Here is a 22,121-nt window from a genome sequence, read left to right on the forward strand (position 1 = left end):
TCTTTTCCCTGATTTAATTGAATTTAAGAAGGGTTTTCTGTTTTCTAAAACTGAAGAAAACGAACGGCTGAGACCAATTTATACGAGATTTTCTAACTGTGTTGGAGTGTTTGAGCAAGTGGTAGGGGATCTGACCGAATGCTATATATTATTCAACCAGATTTCATTGCGTCACCTGATAGGCTATATAATTCATAAGAATTATCTGTATAAAGAAAAATATGGGCCACTTTCTAACCCCTCCTCACGGACATCTACACTCCCCATGGTAAATCGCCGTAAGGGTTGGTTGTACTCCGCGTTAACAGCATGGTTGTAACAAAAGCTGTATAACAAAGTCTTTATGGATCAATTTATCCAGACTTGGTCAAGTGATGTTTTAGCTCTTCCAAGGTTACAATGTACAGAATTTTTAAAACAAGTTTTGGTCTGGAAACTTATCTTGAAAATCTACCGAAGAAACTCAGTAGCATCTTTTTTGAAATTTCGTACCACGAACCATTGCCTCCCAGTAGAGACTGGCCGATGGTTTAGTTTACCATATAACCAAAGATTATGTGTTTTATGTAGTGAAACAAAAATTGCAGATGAATATCATTTTGAATTAGAGTACATTGCTTTATCCGGTATAAGAAAAGAATATCTACACAGAACATATTGTATGAGACCAAATAAAATGAAATTTTATGAAATCATGTCAACGAATAATGTTAAAAACCTTAAAAACCTGTGCATGTTTATTTTAAAGATATACGAATTAGTCTGTTCTCCTAACACATAACTCCAAATGTTTGTACATATGCATACCTATATACATTCCTCTGACGTTACTTGTACTGATACGTGAAATTTCTGTATTGTACCTCATGTACCATTTCCATTGTGGTTTGAGCGAATAAAATGAATGAATGAATGAATATCCTGCGTAGGAATGGTTCTATCCAAATGAGGTTTGGCCACGGTGATTTGGGTAAACAAAGATATTTTTCATTTTGGCTTGACACTGAATTACAAAACTGGGATAGGCGACTTTATTTCCTTTGGTGTTCATGCCATTACCTATCAAGAATTAATCTTCTGTCCACAATTTCACGGAGATGTCATCTTTTTAACAATATGCCTATAAATGAATAAATTTTATGGCTGATAAACTGTGGGGATATTGATATGTAGTGTAAATTATGTAGATTTATGTCATATGTAGTTAAACAATGTCACAGTCACTTATGGATAATGACTTTCATCTACTTTAAATTAATTCATCTAAGTAGTATATGTTATGTTGTTGGACTGTGCATGGTGTTATTCGATCTGTATCTGGCAGAAGTGGATAAATTAACATATAACTAATGATAAACTATCCTTTAGCACTGTCTCTTGCTGTTCATTGTAGTTTAGTGTAATTTACACATACAGTTCGATATTTAAACTTTATATTTATCTCTATACATGATGTATCTGTTTATTCTACATGAGACAGATTTGGATTTCTGTTTGGTATTGAAAGCCTTTTGACACTCTGTGCGAACAAAATATATTTATTCTCTGGACTACATGGTTATTTTACATCGCCTCGCTCCTTCATTATCAAAGACTTGAATGATAACTAGGTATTTCGTTGTATGAATTTATCTGCTGGACACAACATATAGAAATACTGCCTTGTCGGATTAAAATAATAAACTCCTAACAAACATCATTGTGGATTGTGGTGGAGAGCTCTAAAACTATATATTTAGTATAATTTCTACATTTGCATACCTAATGAATTTTCAATGTTTTGACTCTTTGAAATGAACGATGTAATCGATACAGATCAGGGTGATGAAACTGGCAAACTTCCCGCTTTATATACTTTCTAAAATTGGTCATGTGACCGAAACAATCAATATATACTAGAGCATCTCCGGACTAATTTAAATCATAGACATAAAAACTTCAGATATAGAAAAGTACATAATGTCAAATTGTCCTATTTCTGTACAGCGAATTATAATCAAATATGATGGCATACAAACATAAGTCAAAATAATTCTTCATAATAAAACGGACAAACCACTATCCTATGCGTAGGAATACAGAACAACAATACGTAAATCGTACATTACGCCATCACAATAAGTTCAAAGTAGTTTGATCACTTCTGTTGCAATTGAAGTACATCATATAAAACAAATGAAGTAGAAATACAAAATTCAAATATCTAAACAATCGGACAATGCTACTTGTTCACTACAAGGTGGTGTATCTATAGACAAAATATCACGTGATGCATTCCTTCGTAAGCAAGATGGCAGGCGGGTAACTTTCAACATGTGATAGCCTAGTAGAAGTAAGTTACGTGATTTACAATCGTAATACTTGATTTCACTTAAGTTATCGATATAATTTACATCAATACATCTGTCTTAGACTGTAGCTTTACGGAATACCTTAAATTTTAAACAATGCATGCAATATAAATCGATCAACATACACATGTCAACAATATCGAAAGTAGCAATGAACGAGTAATACGCTAAAATTAAAATAGAACACCAAAACAGCTTATATCATCAATACCAAGCATGATAACGGGATGTTACACTACTAGACACTAATGTACATACACATACACATGGGATCATCATCCATGTATGTGTGTGCAATTATTACAAACATATATAAAAACCCACCCTCCAACCTTATCGTGTACAAATAGTTTAAACCCATGATATTACAGTATATCCTTTAACATCGATTCTTGCTGTCTCTTGTTGATGTATCAGGCATATGTTAGGTGTGATTGTGTTCAGATGTACATTGCTACAATTTTCGATGTCTTACTGGCTACATTCCAAACTAATAAAGGACTCCCTCAACTCTTTGGTTTCTCTTGTTCTTTGGTCACGCTAATAAATTAGAGTTATCCTTCTTTGTTTCCTCTCATCGTAAACAAGGTCGAACGGCGGCAAGATTTGAAAGTAAATCATTACGATTTTCGTTGTGATTTGGATTATCAATAACTTTTCAATGGTATATAATACAGTTAGCTAGCGAACCCAAGAACATTTTAAATGATAAATATGTAAAAGTGTTTATCTTTAAGTGCAATATTTTTATATTTCAAGGGCCTGATTTTCACAGAAAAGTACTAAGTTGTCTAATCCGAGATTCCTCTGACTCTTACCCCCGCTTTTATATTTGACATGTGCGGGGGAGAGTCAGAGCGGACTCCATATTGAAAAGTGGGAATTCAGCAACACCAGCTGGTGTCGCTGCTTTACCTACCTCTTACAACTTTATTTCGCGGATCTATCTTCCAAGACGTGAGAATTCAGTTAACGGAAGATAAATCTATAAATAGATCATGATTAATACGATGCTATCGCCGTTTAAACGGCCCTAACACCGACAAATGGAGCATCACTTGAATTAGGTCGCCGCCTCGCCATTTGATTTCTTTGCGCATGACGTCAGCACATGTAAACACAAAATTCCATCGTTTAAACGGCGATAGCATCGTATTAATCATGATGTATTTGTAGAATAATCTTCCGATAACTGAATCCTCGCCTCTTGGAAGATGGGTCCGCGAAATAAAGTTGTAAGAGGTAGGTAAAGCAGCGACACCAGCTGGTGTCGCTGAATTCCCACTTTTCAATATGGAGTCCGCTCTGACTCTCCCCCGCACATGTCAAATATAAAAGCGGGGGTAAGAGTCAGAGGAATCTCGGATTATAAGTTGTCCTAAGGTCATTTATGAAATTAGATAAAGTGATCAGAAGTCGAACACCAATATTGATTGGAAAAATTAGCGGGTTTTGATTTTTGTCTAAAGATTTTCTGAAATTCTAATCACACACCCCCCCCCCCCCCAACAACTTTCAATTAATTTTTAATCATTAAACATTTAAATATATATATAACTTTTTTTCTATTTAATTCATTATGATGCATTATCCCCCTCCGTCAACAATTCTATTACTTACAAAATCAATATAATAAGTAGATCCAATACATTAATACACCTGCATTTTAAAGTTGCTAAAAAGATTGAATTATGAGTATTAATTGATCACTAAATATTAAACTAATTTTGAAATTCAATTTAGAATGCAGAACATAGTATGAAAAATTTATTTGCTGTGGGAATGCATCATCACGAAGGGAGAGAATTGCCCATCGAAGTCCCATTGTTTTATTCACCGGTAGGTGATTGCCAAAATGAAAACAGATTAAACAAAAGTTTAACTAGGGTTTTCGATATACCTCTTGATTTATATAACATACAAAGTTCGGTGATGCCAATACGTAGAACAGTAAAGATGCTCGACTTACGATCAGTTTAACCTATATTGACTCTCATTGAATTCGTTGCCCTATTCTGTCAAACTGTCGAAACGTGCATGTTGTTATATATACTCTGCATTGGGCAGAAATGGACTAAGTGACACAATTCTTAATATACTGTCCTTGCTGTCCATTGCTGTTTAATATATTTTACACATGCGATTCAACATTTAATCTATATATTATGTATCTGCATATTCTACATGAGTCTGAAGTGGATTTCTGTTTTATATCCTTTAGCACAGACTCTTGCTGCCACTTGTTAGCTTATCAAGCATATTATATATTGCATTGGGGATAAAGCACATATTTACATATCAAAGTTCTGAGATATGAAACTTGAAATCCAACGACAGTGTATTAACTCGAAGAATTACTATTCTCTGTCTTTACTGATATCAATAATTATAATTTATATATGTTAAATGTTTCTACCCATCTGAACCCTGATTTGGTAATATGATACTATAATATATTGTAGCGGACAGTATAAGAGGGAACTTATACTGCATCACTATTGAGCTAGCCTTTCTACTGGTGTGATAAAGTCTCTCTTGATCACCCAAGTTGAGCAACAGCGAGTGTTATCGGCTCTTGGATGGGTGACCGCTACACGTTACAAAACCACTAATGGTGGCAGCGTAGTGACTCTGGTGTTTAGTGGAAGGCCTTCTCCAGGTAAGGTCTCTTTGATGTTCTGGGTACGGACGTGGTTTCGTCCTGGGATGACGGTGGTAGTCGTCGGGAAGCGAGTGTTTACGATAAGCTTCGGGACGAAGCTTCCCTGAGTGCGGGGAGTGTAGCGGACAGTATATGAGGGTTAGTGAGCTAGCTTTGTGGTAAAGTCTCTCTTGATCACGCAAGTTAAGCAACGGTGAGCGCGTCATCAGCTCGTGGATGAGTAATCGCTACACGTTACACTATTCTCTCTCTCACTCGCGATCTCGTATATAGCTCATTTATCTAAATACATATGTAGATCTGGAATACAGATATTCTAAAACTATATATGCAATACAGGTCTATAGGAATAGCCCTACTTTAATGCTTATAGAAAGTCAGTGAAATTTTTCCCAACGTACCCCCCCCCCCTTTCGCCTAAATAAGTACGAATCCTACGGACCTTGCGGTTTTAAAAATGATGAAAACATAATTTAAAGACAATAGAATTATAAACGCTGTTAATGATAATGAATTAAATGAATTACAGCATGACAGAAAATAATAGAGTCTGTTATTTCAAAGATTACGAAAGAAGACATTAAAATCTAGATCCGCCTACAGGAACTAAGTCATGTGACTTCGTGTTAAATAATTTTCGAGGACAGTACTGAAGTCGACAGCCGGGTAGTACGCATAGCAATATATTGTCTCTTGGAGTGACACTTGCCATTGTTCATTGATATTCCCAGAATGTCAGCTTTGAGAGGAACTGCCCGACTCTTTAGCCGTGCAAGGCCTTTATTTAGTAAGTATTTACATTTTTAACATTTCACCTCAAGAGAAGTTTCTAGCATGGCCTCTGATAAGAGTTGTCGAACTTCGTAGACTGAGCAGCACACCGGACTATATACATGAAATAGAACATACATTTACGGGCATTTAGAGGTCTGCTTCATGTTCGTTGGGTTTTTTTTAATTCTCAGCTCTTGCTATCCAGATGATATTAAGTTTTTAGTGGATTCGTTCAAAACAAGTTGTGTAACGTAGTTTATGTAATCTCTTGTCACGGAAGAGTGAATCACTAAATGAGATAATATTAGTGTAATAGCTGGGATTCGGTTATTTTAACTTGCATAGATACTGAAATTATAAGATATATTGCCCCATGTTATTCATGTAATTGCAGCCTGTGACACAGTATTAAAGTGAAAGTAGAAACCAGGAAACACTTTGGGTACATGTATATCGTTCCTGTAAACCGGTCTGGGGTGGATCCAATTTTTTTAGCTGAAGGAAGGGGCGTGACCCTCACAAAATTCTCTAGATCTTCAGATTGCTAAAGATTTTGACAATATCAAAGTTTGATACAGAAGTTATAGATAAATTAGTTCACCATTCTAGAGCCAGCAGGGGACATGATTTACAATTTTTAACAATTATATAAGATTCATTATGAATATATGATACATACAATATATATATTATATGTTATGAACAAGTTTTCATGTTGAACTCTCGACTAAATACTTCATGCTGCAGCACATTTGCATTGTTACAGACAGCCAAATCCCCCCCCCCCCCCCCCCCCATATTTTCTTCATTTTCTGTTGAACCAGCATGGTTGAATAGTGCACACTTGTGTCAATTAATTAATTAGTTAATTGTTCGAGAACAGTCCTCCCTATTAAGCCTATATAGCTGCTATTCCACTCTGCTGGGACTTCGCTTCTTGTGATGAGGATTAAGTTAAAAATCAAAAAGTATATGCATAGAACATAGTGTATCTGTGAATCGTTTTACTAGTAGGGTCCAGAAATGATCTCTCCGTGTTTTGATACACATGTACCAATAAAACAACATGTTTTTTATACCTCCCACAAACAAAATTAGGGGGGGGGGGATTAGAATCAGTCTGTGGACATGTATATGATTTTGTCTGGACATTTTGAGAGATTAGTGCATGGATTTTCTTGAAATTTTTTACACTTTTTATTGAGCATATAAAAATATGCACCTGATATTTTTATCTTGATTGGACAATTTTTCTTCATGAAAAAGCCAGCGTGAAGTTGTTGGTTTTTTTTTTCAATTCTGGGCAGTTCTAGTTCAAATTTAGTTTCCTATTCAGAAGATAAGCAGCACAAAGATTATCACAATCATGGTGATGATCAATATCTACACATATAAGGCCACAATTAAAAGAATGTTTGTTTCCCCTCCCCCGGGTCTAGTTTTTGAAACTGACCAGGCAGGCAGGTGATATTTTTTTTTTTTTTTAAATTCATATAATTTTATATGTATTGTCGGAAAAAAAGCAGATCTGTCAAACAGGGCACTGATTGTCTTCAATCCTTAACATCTGGAGAAGAGAACATTTATACTACTATGTTGAGGATTGGTTGAGCTTCAATGTTTTATGTATTAAAATCCTGGAATGGCTTGCTGGCGTTGAATCTGTATGCTAATATGAATGCTCTGGATGTGTAATTTCTGTTTTCTTTACTCCGACATTTCTTTAAAAAACATTATTTAAAGAAATAAATGAAAATAAACAAAAAACATTTATTCTTGACTAGAAACAAGTAGAAACAAAAATCATAAACAACATGTTAAAAAGAATGACTTAGAGAGGATGAATATCAGACTAGAATTAACTGATTGTCAGACTAGAATTAACTATTTCTTAATTGGATTTCTCTTTGGGACTTCCAATTTTTTTGAACGACACAAGTCACAAACTGGCAGCACAACTTTAAAGTTTTTGCACAAGTCCTTGTCCTTTTGGATCTCTGTTGCAACACAATATGCACATATGTCTTTGCGGCCAACATCCGAGCTGTAGTATGCAAATTCAATGTGACTGGTACATGCAAGCTGGAGTCTTGTGAAAACTTTTCCGTGTAGAACATCCCCTGAAAGTGACCAAAAAAAACCACTTGTCAGAGAAAAAAATTGATTTTAATGTTTTTGTGCTCTTTATTTTCTTTTTCAGATTACCCAAGGTTAAATTCAAAGATTCATCCCTACTTCCATTACTTCAATGATACAAATATTATAAAGATGTTATCATTCAATGACTGTAAATATAAAGGCTGTCAAAAACATAATTTCCACAGATTGTGCATTTAATACTGAATGTCCTTTTGGAGAGTGAAAAAGGGGAATATGCATGGTAGATGCAAACATGTTTTATCCTGCACATGTATATAAGGCCTACAAAAAGCATTTAAATTTTTGAACAATGCAAGGATACAGATTGAATGTGGACAAACACACAAATCCAATTTCTGTTCTTCTGACATTTTGTCATTTGATTAAAAAGATTTGAACAGTGAATATTCATCTTAGTTCATGTATCCATTGTTTATGATATTGATCATCATGATGATAAACAAATGAACATACTTGTGCTTTGGTTCTGTCAGAAATGCCAGTCTTATTTAGTGTCATTTAATCACAATATTGTCAATAAATATACAAACCTTCTGGTGCTAAAATTGCCCCGCAAGTGTAGTCATATTTATCTGTTGTGTGCTTCAAGGCTCTTAAATCTCGAGGGAATTGGAGACACCCCTGTCCACCCCCTCACAAATGTATAGCTGCGACCCTTTAAAATGTGAAAAAATGACAAAGTCCAATGTTGAAAAAAATTTGGGCAGCACTTCCCCTAGGAATTTACCGTTTTTACACCCCCTACCATAAATTTCCCCAGACCAAAAGTTTGGGAACATTGAAGAAAGAAATGAAATGGTGTGGGACAGACTCATTTATAACTTTAAGACATGAGCCATACACCATCTCAAACCTACTTGATAGAAATATAATAATGCATATAAATTACCTGTAAATCTGGGAGAGGCTTCATCAATCTTTTGAGGGAGCTTTGTCAGTGTGCTGGACTTTCTCATCAAAACATCGAAAGCTGTAGGACATGTAGGAGGATTTTGACCTTTTGGTACATTGTTATTTGGTTCTAAGTCTCTTATCACGTCAAATTGTACATATTTCAATTTTTTATCAAAGTTGTGAACCACTTGTATCTGTTCTTCAAAATCTGGCTCAAAAGTTACACCGTTGGCAAGTTTGTCCGACACGGTGACAGTTACTTCGTCCAACTTGTCTATGTTATGGTCGCCGTCCGCTGTCAAATCATTCAAAACCTCATTCCATGTACAGTGTTTGGAGAAACTGTAGAGTCTGTTGACTATTATGGGCACAACTTTAGATGTGTGTTTGTATTTTATCTTTACAGTAGACGACAACGCTATTCTGTCACCCATTTTTTCAAGTATGGATAAATCCCGGTAACTTCCGAAAAAAGCAGAAGTAACGTCTAGAACCGACACGGAGCGGACACGATTTTTTTACGGAAATAAAAAAAAAAAAAACATCGCAATTTTTGGGCAAAAAAACTTTTGACCCGGTCGGGGCGAGGGGAAACAAACATATTTTTATTTTTGGCCTAAAACCATTCAAAATACATTTTAGACAGGAAACATTATTAAATGAAGATACATATACATGTAGCTATTGAGTATGTTGATCACTGTTGCTAAAAATATACTTACAAGTATGGTATGACATACTGTTGTCTGTGCAGTACCAGTATGCATTTTTCTGTCTAAAACCTCAAAAATTCACATTTTGCTATGGATTTTTTTCATATAGACGATGCACGGCAGAGGAGAAATCTCAATGATGGGATTACAGTCCCTGAAACGTTCTACTTTACCATTTTTCCGTTCGTTCTCCGTGCGTTCACCATTTGCTCTCCGTTTGTTCACCGTTCGCTCACTGTGCGCTCTCCATTTACAGTTTTTTGCTCACCATGCGTTCACCGTTCACTGTCATTCGGAATACCACAGTCAAAGGATCGAATTTCCATAGCAAGGCAAAAATGAAAATGGAACTTGTGCATAAGAGTGAAAGTAAACTTCTTATTATATCAGAAATTTAATTTATAAAGTACAAATATCAAGATTATCAACTGCAAAAATTCAGGGAAAACTGCGGATCACTCATCAATATCAAAGAATAGAATAAATCATTGTTATTATCATTACAAACACAATTATTGTTTGGGTAAAAAGTGGGAGAAGTTCTGAATGAGAGAAAAATACAAGAGCCTTCAGTTATGAATTTAACCCTTATACATGTGCTTATAGCGAAAAACAAGCAACGAGCGCTGGTACGTGTACGAAAATGAAGCAGTTTCAGTTAATAAATACCTCGCCCCCACCCGAATTATCATTTTAACATTTTCAAGTATGGAGAAAACACAATTTATTATATTTTAATTTGTCTCGCTTGACAAGAATTCTATATAAGTTTATCATTTTTCTTAACACCTCTCTCTCTCTCTCTCTCTCTCTCTCTCTCTCTCTCTCTCTCGCTCATACCTAAAAAAAATATGCTACACTGTACATTTCAATGCACATTCGTGGTCAAATTGATTTGACAAATATTTCTTATTATTTTACGTCTATCTTTATGAGAGACATTGTCAATAAATATATTTACTCCTTTCCCCAAATTTAAAAGTTTTAAAACGTTTGTCTCTAATATAAAGAGGAAATATTTCTCGTATATTTCTGCCCCACATATGATATACGTATAGTTCAGTGCAATAAACAGTTTTTATTATATAGCTAATAAATAGTCTAATATAAAATCTGCGTAAAATCTAGAAAATGTTAGCGTTCAATATCCTGACGCTAACTTTGCACTGCGTAAATTGTATGCGCCCGAAACATTCCGAGTATGAGTGTTCAATATTGACGTTACCGTAACGACGTAAACAAGCCAAAATGGCAGATGACGGTCCTCCGAATCTGACAGAGCCGGTATTTGATATAAATTTACTTAAGCAAAATGTTTTACTGTACATAAATTATGATGTCCCCATTTACAAAATCAGTTTGCTTCATGCATTAATGACGGGTTAAATATTAAACAGTTAAGAAATGCAAGCTGTTATTGCACACTGCCAATATTGATGAATTCTCATCTATTTTGGAGTAGTTTGAGTGAAAGGGGATATAACTTAACAACTAAATACTTTAGCTATATAATAAAAGGGTTATTGAACTTATATTGGTGTATATTGGCACTCGTTGGCTGTCAAAATACACTTGCAAGCTCGTGCATTTTCACAGCCAACTCGTGCCAATATTCACCAATATAAGTTCAATAACCCTATATTATCCGCATCAAAAATATACAAATATTGCACAATCTAAATGTAAATTCATGGTCACACTATTTATTTTGTACATACGTACATTAATTCTGGGAGATTATTTCCTCAGTTCGATATATTATATCTGTATTTACAGTAAAGTGAATTACGCAAAATCTACGTGGGAATAAACCTTTTATACTATTTCGAAGCCTTCAGGTGTCAACACGAAGTACATGATGTACATGTTCTACCCGTGCTGGTTGTTCAATGCATTTATCTCGACTCCTTTCGGGGATGTTTTTTTAACTGCGTGTAATCCAAACGACCGCATTTGTAAACTCTGAAGTCATGCATGTCCATCTGTAAATTCTTGGCACTATAATTACTAGACTCATTTATACTCTTGTATTAAGAAATTAAATATTATGCATCTTAAGTCAAAATATATAATTACATGTAGCATACCGAGATGACGCACCAATATTCATGATTTATGAAAACGTCAAGAATTCTAAATATTATAAAATTTATGTTTCTAGTTTTCATGTATGCATGTATCTGTACAGAATATGCAATACTGTAAACAATGAACATGTGAAATTTTCTTTTGTTTGTCCATCATTGTTACGTGCATTGATGTGAAATTTACGATCATAATTTCATGAGAAGTACATCCAGTATTTGCACAAAAATAAACAAACAGATGTATTCATATATATATTCTATACCTGATTATAAAGTAAGTACAATCCAAGGAAAAAATCCGAAATATACCGAATGAAAAGACCATTTTGCGTTCACCGTGCGCTCACCGTTCACTTTGCATTCACCGTGCGCTCAACTAAATTTCGTTCACCGTTCGCTCTGTGTGCGTTCACCGTTCAACTGGGAAAATAGAACATTTCAGGGAGTGTATGCATGTATTATATAAGATGTACTTATTATGGAGAAGCAAGAAAATATGCAAGAAAAAAATCTTAAAAGGAATGACAAAATAGTTATGGAATGTTCTAAGGTAAAATGTGAATTTGACATAAAAAAACCAAAAAATGAGCCGGAACCTTTAGAATTTAAGTGCCAAGTAGAAAAAGACCAAAACCTCTTTATAAGGTCAAAAGTAAAGAAGGGTCGAAACCTTTGGCAACCAATTTACATGGATATATTTGTACATGTAGAAGTTGCAAGTGAATTTTGTTAAAAATTGCAGCTAGTTTATATGATAAATACACAGTAGCCATATCAACCAAATTATGATCCCATCTTCAATCAGCAATTTCAGTTTGTGTATACATGTACATACGTAATAAAATAAATTACTTCAAAATTACAGGTCGCAATGTTTCCACAAGACCAGCGGGTCAAGTGGGCAGATCCTTGGCACCACTGGTGCTAGGCTCCGCCCTGGCGGGATATGGGGTCTATAAATACATGAAGTCTGAAGAGAGTATGGCACAGTTATGGGTTCCTTCTCTACATGCAGCAGGTGCTGTCGAGAGCCAGCCATCAGTAAGTTTTTTTAAAAAATAAAATCTAAATCAAGTGTATGTTGAAATAAAAAATCATGCAATAATGAAAAGAAGTGATTTAAATCAGATAAAATTTCCTAAAAGCTAGATCTTGCTTGTGTACAAATGGTTATATTTCATGTTGTAATATATTTTATTATATGATTGAATAATTCCTAGCTCTCTAATTGGCTGAGATCCAACAATGTAGAAATCATACTACGTTATGTTTACCTGCACGTGACCTTCCAGGTGAACATAAGGAATTATTTTTTCCACATAGGACCAAAAATAGGTCGGGAACTTCCAATTTGACGCGATCGATTATACTTATTTTTGCCGTCCAATGAAATTCCGCATTTCTCACTGGGTTCGGCTAAGATTTCAGCAGGTTTATTTTCCGGTCGTCACATTAACAATCTTGAAGGGTTTTTTAATCATTTAATCATATAATAAAACAATTATTGCTGATTTTGAGGTCAATACGATGACTTAGCCACCTTCGAAGTACAATATTCACCTCGCCCTTTGGGCTCGGTGAATATTGTACTCCTCAGGTGCCTAAATTATCGTATTGACCTCAAAATCAGCAATAATTGTATAGTATTGTAGGAGCATATCAGGAGAATCCTAGTTTTTATTTAGATACACTGCTTACGCATAAGAATTGATTCATTGACAAAAAATTACTATTTTATTTCATTGTAAAATGTGTAGTTATCTGCTCTTTATTTATCAAAACAGTTCAATTTGTAAAATATTTATCTTACATGCACAACACCCTTACTATATACCACAGTTTAAACTTTAACATGTTTAAAACAGTATGTCAGCATTTAGGAGTTTTTTTGTTTATGTCGAAGCCGGTATATCAACACCTGCAATTATTTTTTAAACAACTAGATCTACTTTGAATTCAATATACCCATCACTGAGATGGAAATTTTCATGATAAAGGTATAGCTATTAAAATTGAAATATTGTTTTTGCCATTTGTGACTCACCAGCTTCATGTATGGGTGAGTAGGTATAGGTAAGATAGATCTTTCATTCGTTGGTAAAAATTGTAAATATTAGCATTCAGTGAGAGATCACTTTTCCCAAGTGCTGACTCACTAGATTTATTATACCTTTATTAAATGGTGCTATATCATCTCGGTGAGTATTTTTAATATATTGGTAACCTGTAAACTTGGTGGAAAAGATCTAGAGAGGATTGGCAATAGAATTTCTGGGTTGGATCATTTTAGTTTAATGGTCACTTAATGTAAAGGGGAACTAAAAAAAATTATGTTGTACACAAGCACATATTTTTGTAGGTTTTCTCTCAAGGCAAGAACCACGCACTGTATCTGTGGATTTACGTGAAACCAGAGGCGAATTCCAAGGAGGTCGCCAAAGCGGTGGCCAAACTACAGAAGTATGTGGATCAGGTGACTGACCCTAAGATGAGAGACGAAGAGGACGAGATCTGGGCTGGAGTGGGATTCGGTCCCAACTTCTACAAACAGGTGGGGCGATGGCAATTGTTTATTGATGGTAAATCACACTGCAGTACAGTACAATAGATACAAGATTTATAATCTAAACATATCTCCAGAAAACCTGAATCAAAAAGTCTCTGTTTGTACGGTGTATGTTACTGGAGTGGTAAATGGAGCAATCTGTTCGGATTCACATGGTTTTTGTATTTAATGTACCAAATGAATCTGCCTTGATTGACAAGGACCTGTTTTACTTGGGTCCTTGTTTAGTTGAACATTGTCTTTCTAGAAGTTACTTACTTACATAGGTCCTTTGCTCCATGCAGAGCATAGGCCATCAGTAACCTCCCCATCAAAATTGGTACATATGTATTTGGCTGCTGTTGTTGGTTTTCTGCGGGTCAAACAGGATATATATTTCATTGGAAGTTTAGTGCCAATATGTACAGAGGCACAGAGTTTCGGCTTGTATGACCCCCAGATAAATTTTATTTAATTTGCTTCATTTCATATGAGTGATTAGGATAAAATATTATAAAGCAGCACAAGACATTGGGTTGTTTATTTCCTGTTACAGGTTGGAGGAAAAGTGAAGCAAGATTTCAACTACCCCCATCGCAAAGGAAACCTGGGGGATATGCCCAGCTCTGGTAAGGTTAATCTCTTGAACAAAAACCTTTAACTCAGCAATATGAGATAAAGTGACACTCCATAACTGCAGTAATTTTCAAATGAATTTAGTACATTACCGTGCACAAGAAGCCTTTGCTTTCTTGGGTGAGTGATAACTTCTCAGGAGATTCAGATATTCCTGTGTAAAGGGTCGAGTCATAGTTCTCTGTTTTGTAGGTGGAGACATATTTATTCATGCCAAATGTAACACGCCAAGTAAACTCTTCGAGCTGGCCCAAGTTGTAATGAAGAACATGCCAGCCAACAGTGTTGAGTCTTTTGAAGATATCTACAGTTTTGTGTACAAGAATGGCCGTGATTTGTCTGGCTTTATTGACGGTATGTGCATGGTGATCAAAAGTTGCAAGACAGAAGAGATGTACATGTAGGGCCCCATTTAACCAATACCTTCTGTAATTTATTTCATGCGACACTTTCTTTCACGTGCACATTTATTTCAAATCTAAAGATACATCTGTCTTTAACAAAATTTTATGCACAAATGGAAATACTGTAATTTTTACCAGTATAAGATATTGGTCTTGGTTGTTAGACTGTTTTGTTGTGAAACAGGCTACAAGGTTTTTATCTCTACATGTACAATGAATTATATATACAGGTAATTAAAATTTTCAAATACGGTAGGCCAAGAAAAGGCTGCCAGCAAGTGATTATTTTGTCCAGTATTCTAACTGTATATGTATTAAGGTACCAACTGCTTAAACAGAAACCTCTGTATGTGCCCTGTGCCTTGTGTGTGTGCCCTGTGCCTGTGTATGTACCCTGTGCCTGTGTAATCATCGGTTTTTTTTTCTTTATAACTGGTACCGATAAACGGTACCATTCCCAATGCCAAAAACCATTGATTTTTCCCAATTTTGAGACTAAAAATTCCCAATTTACTTGCCAAAAAATAGACCGCTGACATCGTAATTTACTTAGTCTGAAACGCTGTATGAGTTAACTAAAATGTTCACTTCCGGTATTAAATCGAAAGTACAGATCATGGCAGTGTGCGTGTTTTGTAGTGCTACGACAATTCTAAAACGAGCCTACAACGATTCCTTATGTCTCACAACAGCAAATAAAGTTTGTAGAGAGATGACTACTTGTTTTGTTCTCTTTTTTCTTTTCTTTTAGTTGAAATCATTTGCTGATACATTGGGGAAAAATTCCCAATTTGTTCGACTTTGACGCTATTTTTCCCAATTGAATTGGTACCGGTACCAGTACCAGTGGGTAGATAAAAATCGCTGGTAATACTATGTGCCATGTGTATATATATGTCCTGTGCCTGTGTAATACTATGTGCCATGTGTGTATGCCCTGTGTATTTGCCTTGTGTGTGTGTATGTGCCCTGTGTATGTGCTCTGTGTATGTACTCTGTGTATGTGTCCTGTGTATGTGTCCTCTCCCTGTGTATGTGCTCTGTATATGTGGCCTGTGTATGTGTATGGGCATACTGTATGTGTACTTAATTTAGCGGAATTCAAATTTTAGCAGCTTTGGTGTTGAATTAAAAGTGCTTATTAATAGTTGCATTAAAGACCCAAATAAAATACTGTATGGTTTCTTCACTGATCACTGGATGTGGGCAGAGCTCATCTATGGTCATTGTTATTTACCTGGAATTTACCTGGCCAAGTGATCAGGGTGCTGTGTATACTTTTGAGGTACACAGGAAGGGTCTCAGAGCCGTCTGCAGTGTTTCTGTGGTCATAGTGTTTGTATAATGGTTGTATCCCTATAGCTAGATGACACACAGTCTACACCACCCCCTCTTTCTCTCCTTTACTCTCAGTCATTGGCTCAATGAATTTTTTCTTTTATAAATATAGAGCTATCATAAATTGATAATATAAATTATTTCAATAAGTTACAAGTTTTAGAAATTAATGGGCAAATTATTGTTTGATTTCTGATTGTGTAATTTATAATACATGTATATAGAGGGGGGGATTAGAATTATATTAAAATTGCATTGTTCAGGGGTCTTTTTAAAAACAATTGAATTATGAGAACATAGCAATTGTGGAGAGGTCAATGCTATCAAAACTCTAGGATACAGGGCTTCCTCAAGATCTAAAGAATGCCTGTAGGTACTGGCTGTTATTGTTATCAAAACACCTCTCTGGGGTAGCTATAGACCACAGTTTCTGCAGATGTCACTCCACCTGAGATCTATTGTTCAATGTTTGATTGACAGACGGCTAACAATTTGGGGATGTTAACTTAAAGTTGGGTCTTTAAACTATGAATATCTCTAATGTCCGTTATCATACATAGAAGAAGTGCCAAATCATGGTTACGCCAAGTAGTACATCAGCACGGACTGCGCTAAATCATTGAATAATCTACATGTAAAATAAGTAAATGTACATTGTATCTGTGTACATACCTTGTGTCTGTACATATCCTGGCCTGTGTACATACCCTCTGTCTGTACATATCCTGGCCTGTGTACATACCTTGTGTCTGTACATATCCTGACCTGTGTACATACCCTCTGTCTGTACATACCCTGGCCTGTGTACATACCTTGTGCTTGTACATACCCTGACCTGTGTACATACCCTGGCCTGTGTACATACCTTGTGTCTATACATATCCTGGCCTGTGTACATACCCTCTGTCTGTACATATCCTGGCCTGTGTACATACCTTGTGCCTGAACATATCCTGGCCTGTGTACATACTTTGTGTCTGTACATATTCCTTGTGTCTGTGTACATACCCTGTGCCTGTGATGTAGCTGTAGGCATTGTTTTCAATCACATTATGTGTTTGACAGGGACAGAGAATGCTGCAGATGATGAATCCAGACAAAATATTGCTGTAGAGAAGGAAACTGGAGGCAGTTATGTGGTCAGTATCGCAGGCAATTACATCACTTGGCTTCAAATATACTTTTAAAGAATAAAGGTAGATATAGAACTCTAAGATTGATCAAGGCAATCATGTGGTCAATACCAAGAATAATTAAACCAGTGAACTGAGGTTGATCAAAGCAGAAATGTGATCAGTTAATCCAAGTGACTGAGATTGAGTGAATTATATCGTCAGTATCACTTGTGTACACTTTTTCTTCTGCATTTAGATTACCCAAAAATGGATACATAATCTGCCAGTGATTGACAGAGAAAAGGGTGAGTGCAGAATTTTAAAGTTTGATTCAAGAAAGTATCTGTTGTATAGAACATGGTACATGTATATTCCCTTAATTATAGCACATTTCAGTAGGTCTTGTATTCTGTAGCCACAGTCGCAATAGACTAGTTTTTGTGTTCAAATATTCATTTCAAATCATGAACAGCAGTGTTCAAAATTGGTTTAAGACTTGGTATAGACCAAGGGTCTATGCCAAAACAAAATGACATAGACCTCATCGAATTGACATAAACCGCAACCTTGAAAAAAAAATAACACAAATTTAAAACACTGTTATTTACTTCTAATGTACTTAGAAAGCATATTTTCTTTCCATTTCCATAACAATGTACTCCTTTCATCATAACGTTTATCAGACGTCGACTTTTGGGATAACTATTGCTTTAAACCTAGAAAATCAGCGTAGACAATTTGGTCTGTCCCAATTACAATTGGCATAGACTGGTGTCATATGACATAGAATCGGTCTATGGTTAATTTCGAACACTGGAACAGTTTGATTTTTTCATCAAATTATTTCCCATCCATTAGTCTGTCCATCCAAAAGTTCTGTCCATTAAAAGCCTGTCCACTCAATAATTCTTCAATATGTCACAAATATATTCTGACATTCCTTGCATTGGACTGCATGTGCACTTTCAATTTTAATTTTCATATGTAGCATGTCATTTGTGACTATATCTCTTGAAGAAAAAAATGTAGGCCCGAAAGCAGTCTTTACGTTTGATTATTATAAAAAATTCTCGGAATCTTAAATTCATGTTGCATATTTGTTGTAATTTCAAATTTTTGATAATGTTGATTTGTTTAATGTTATGTGCATTATATTTTCTAGAACAATAACTTATTATCGTAGTTTTCTGATTTTCAGACAAGACTTTGGAATCATGGGTAGGCAGATCTCGTCCAGACAGTACTGAACTGAGTCGTAAATCAATCACGTCACATGTAGCCAGGATGACTGGAGGTAATTGTCAGTCTACTGACCTACAAAACGCAATTAATTCAAACAGATGGAATGTCTCATAAAGTTGTTTGATCTTCAGACATTTTCATCACCAAGTTTGTGTTTTTAATCTTTAGTTTTGCAATTCTCAATGGAGTGGTAAATAAAAAGATAATTCTCTATATAATAACAGGATTTGTTGGAAGTAAGTCATATACTTGGCTATATAAGAGAGAGAGAGATAAAGAGAGGGGGAAGTGTGTATAGTAGTCCAGCGAGTTGAAATAGTATATATATTTGTGAGGCTTAAAATGTTTTATTTATCTCATAGTAATTACAGTTGAATTTCTTCCTCTGTCTACATCATTGATTGAACTTTACACATGGTTAAGTCATCTAAGCTTACCTTTATCCAATGTGTGTAGGATAAAGCTATAGTCCATCCAAAGGGTGACATACACCACATGCATTAGATATATCTATTGCTCTTTTCATCTGCTTAATTTTTGCATCTTATTTCAGGTAATGGCTGGCAGCAGGCTAAGCCAGTAGAGATTGTCCGCCAGTCCATGCCATTCGGAACACTGAGCTCTGACGCAGGTCTTTTTTTCATTGGATACGCAGCCTCCCCACAGAACCACGAATACATGTTGGACCGCATGGTGGGAGCACGAGACGACAGCAACTGCGATGACATCATGAAGCTGTCCAAGAACGTTAAGGGAACGTACTGGTACTTTCCGGGAATGGATGAGCTCAAGAAGTTTCAGTGAAAGGTCACGTTGATTTAACAATCAAATTTTGGACCTTTTAGGTTTCGTTACACATCGCGTATCACCAGACTACAATCAAATAATAGATGTTTGTAAGACGATACACTGGCATTGATTTCCATAGAGTAGATTAACATGCAGATTGTTTCATGCAATAAATATTTTATGTATTGAAATGTATATTTATGTTTTCAATTATTTTGAACTTTCATCATGTGGGTATCTTAAATCAGCCATACTTGTAGACAGTAGCTTGGTAAATATTTTTAAAACAAAATGGTTCATCAGTAAAATGTAAACAAGTAAAGCTTTTTAAAAAAGCTTGCCGTCTTTAGCAGCAACTCTATAGAGCGAAGTTGAATTATGTCCCTTGTCTTCATTATTGAATTGAGCTAAAATAATCTCACGGACATCATGCCTACAAAGCTGTGTCCTGACTCCCATTGTAAAAGTTTGTATTTATATGAAGGGTATATGTACTGGAAATCAAAATCACTGTTCCCTGTATTAGCACTGATTAAAGCCTCTATATCAAATGAAACTGAGATTTTCAGTGTGTATATCAAAATATTTATTTTTTAACAAAGTTATGAAACAAAACAAACTAAAAAGATTTAAATTGCTCAAATTTGCATAAAACTTTTTCTTGCATATTGTACAGTACAACTGCTTTAGAAATTAACCAGGATAAAGACCTGAGAATATTGTAATAGTTTTGCCAAAAATTATATCATAAAATACATAGAGTTTGATGGAAAAGATTAATAATTGTTATTCAAATTTGAGCAATTGTAAGGAAAAAAAATATTCTGAAGGAATAGGATAGTTTTAGAACAGATGTGTTGAAAAAAACAAAAACTTTAAGTTTACCTGATAAAGACAGTTTAAACTTACAGCAGGAGTAATTTTAAGCAACATAATATGTAATGAAATGTTACTATCCTATTCCTTCTTAAGATTAGCAAAGTTTTCAAATGCCACTGAAAATACAAACAAAAATGGTTGCATTGGAATCACTGATTGTCAATTAAAATTATTCTAAATGTCTACTTGCAACTTATTTTAATAATATGACATATAAACTAAAATGACAAGTGAATATTGTAATTGTCCAAGATTAGACAGCAATTTTTTTTTAATTTGTGCATGAAAAACTTACAACATAATCTAAATGTAACTGTTCCTGTAGTGACCTGTACTTGAGACAAATCTTTATCACTATCATACAAAGAAATTCAACATTTATTACTCAGACTACTTTGTCTTCAGCATATGAAATGTTACTGTCCTACTCCTTCGTTAGCAAAGTTTTCAAATGCCGCTGATAATACAAACAAAAATGGTTGCATTGTAATCACTGATAACCAAAATTATTTTAAATGTCTACTTGCAACATATTTTAATAATGTGACATAAAACGTAATATGACATGTCAGTATTTTAATTGTAATTGTCCAAAATTATACAGCAGTTTAAAAAACTTGTACATGAAAAACTTACTACATTATCCAAATGTACACTGTACATGCTTTAAAAAAACCCAGTGATCCTCATTTTGAAGTTAAGCCTTATTTATTCTTATGTAATTCTTAGCTTAAGGTATCATTAAAACTGTTTTATAGGGATTAGCCCTACCGAATAGACAATTCCCAAAACACAAGCATTGAAAACAAAAAACGCGAGTTTTTCTGTTTGTATGCAACAATGAAAACATTGCTGTAAATGAAGTAACCATAGAAATGCTTTGTATTAGTTGCTTTTAAAAAAGTAATGTGTCAATTTCATGAATTGCAGTTTTCTTTTGTTCGTTTTGTCGATTTTTTTAAAGATTGAAAATCTTGAAAAATTGTTAAGTCGTGCGAAAATTAGAACACCAGAAAATTATCTCCCTTGCATTGAAGAGCATTTCAACCAATGAAATAATTGAAAATTTTCACTTCATGCACTTTCTACCAATGAAAAAAGAGAGGAAGTGCAAAGTCCGAAGACTGTAAAACACTTAAACTCTGTATACCGTCTTCCAAGGAAGACGGTAATGAAGAACTTACTACACACTAGGAAGAAAGTTGCAGCCTGCCGAGAAAAAAGCATAAAGCGACGTTCATGCTTGTGTGCACCAAATCTTCCTTATTGACACCTATTTACAGTGTCTTTTTACAATGTCATACTAGTAGTAATTGCAAAGGGGGGGGGGGGGGGGGGGGGGTTGTGCTTATGACGCTTGGGTTGGTGATCAGATCCGTAATTTAACATTAAAGTTGTTTCCACAGTGTTTGGGACCTTTATTTATATCCCATTTCCCATTCTTGGTCAAACAGCGGGATTATTCGGACTGCTTTATTTATATAAAGCCAGCACTTTATTTCTGTATATGAAAAAAATCTTTCAAATTTATG

At 35.0% G+C, this 22,121-nt stretch overlaps 2 protein-coding genes and 2 long non-coding RNA genes across 6 annotated transcripts; 1 reads left to right on the top strand and 3 right to left on the bottom strand.

The window, feature by feature from the left end:
- Positions 1-1,613: 1,613 nt before the first annotated feature.
- On the bottom strand, positions 1,614-17,666 carry LOC130050361 (uncharacterized). Its single transcript, XR_008798792.1, has 3 exons — positions 17,573-17,666; positions 9,564-14,559; positions 1,614-2,323 (listed from the first exon to the last, which is right to left on the bottom strand). It is a non-coding gene; the product is annotated as an uncharacterized LOC130050361 (long non-coding RNA).
- LOC130050359 (dye-decolorizing peroxidase YfeX-like) lies at positions 3,914-19,901 on the top strand. The gene is made up of 9 exons (XM_056150227.1): positions 3,914-5,800; positions 12,507-12,682; positions 14,001-14,192; positions 14,743-14,815; positions 15,015-15,176; positions 17,630-17,703; positions 17,936-17,984; positions 18,878-18,973; positions 19,475-19,901. Exons 1-9 carry the CDS (start codon positions 5,746-5,748, stop codon positions 19,723-19,725), a joined length of 1,128 nt encoding a protein of 375 aa, XP_056006202.1. The 5' UTR covers positions 3,914-5,745; the 3' UTR covers positions 19,726-19,901.
- On the bottom strand, positions 7,538-9,281 carry LOC125657131 (uncharacterized). 3 transcript variants are annotated; one of them, XR_008798790.1, is made up of 3 exons: positions 8,837-9,281; positions 8,478-8,602; positions 7,538-7,907 (listed from the first exon to the last, which is right to left on the bottom strand). XR_008798790.1 is itself a non-coding variant. In XM_056150228.1 (2 exons), exons 1-2 carry the CDS (start codon positions 9,273-9,275, stop codon positions 7,672-7,674), a joined length of 675 nt encoding a protein of 224 aa, XP_056006203.1. In that variant the 5' UTR covers positions 9,276-9,281; the 3' UTR covers positions 7,538-7,671. The 3 variants fall into 3 exon arrangements, 1 of the variants encoding a protein (XP_056006203.1); XR_007363196.2 differs by having other exon boundaries at positions 8,478-9,281; XM_056150228.1 differs by lacking the exon at positions 8,478-8,602.
- LOC130050360 (uncharacterized) lies at positions 19,761-21,846 on the bottom strand. Its single transcript, XR_008798791.1, has 2 exons — positions 21,404-21,846; positions 19,761-20,046 (listed from the first exon to the last, which is right to left on the bottom strand). It is a non-coding gene; the product is annotated as an uncharacterized LOC130050360 (long non-coding RNA).
- Between the last annotated feature and the right edge of the window lie 275 nt (positions 21,847-22,121).

Source organism: Ostrea edulis, chromosome 9 (genome assembly GCF_947568905.1).
Source record: "Ostrea edulis chromosome 9, xbOstEdul1.1, whole genome shotgun sequence".
In the NCBI taxonomy this organism is placed as follows: Eukaryota; Metazoa; Mollusca; class Bivalvia; order Ostreida; family Ostreidae; genus Ostrea; species Ostrea edulis.

What these genes read in the sequence shown, in the direction of transcription:
- LOC125657131 (XM_056150228.1), bottom strand. Translation starts at nt 9,275, where the DNA reads ATGGGTGACAGAATAGCGTTGTCGTCTACTGTAAAGATAAAATACAAA. An exon ending in AGCCTCTCCCAGATTTACAG is followed by an intron (nt 7,908 to 8,836) that starts GTAATTTATATG and finishes GGTCACTTTCAG; the next exon opens with GGGATGTTCTACACGGAAAA.
- LOC130050359 (XM_056150227.1), top strand. Translation starts at nt 5,746, where the DNA reads ATGTCAGCTTTGAGAGGAACTGCCCGACTCTTTAGCCGTGCAAGGCCT. An exon ending in CCGTGCAAGGCCTTTATTTA is followed by an intron (nt 5,801 to 12,506) that starts GTAAGTATTTAC and finishes TCAAAATTACAG; the next exon opens with GTCGCAATGTTTCCACAAGA. An exon ending in CTGTCGAGAGCCAGCCATCA is followed by an intron (nt 12,683 to 14,000) that starts GTAAGTTTTTTT and finishes ATATTTTTGTAG; the next exon opens with GTTTTCTCTCAAGGCAAGAA.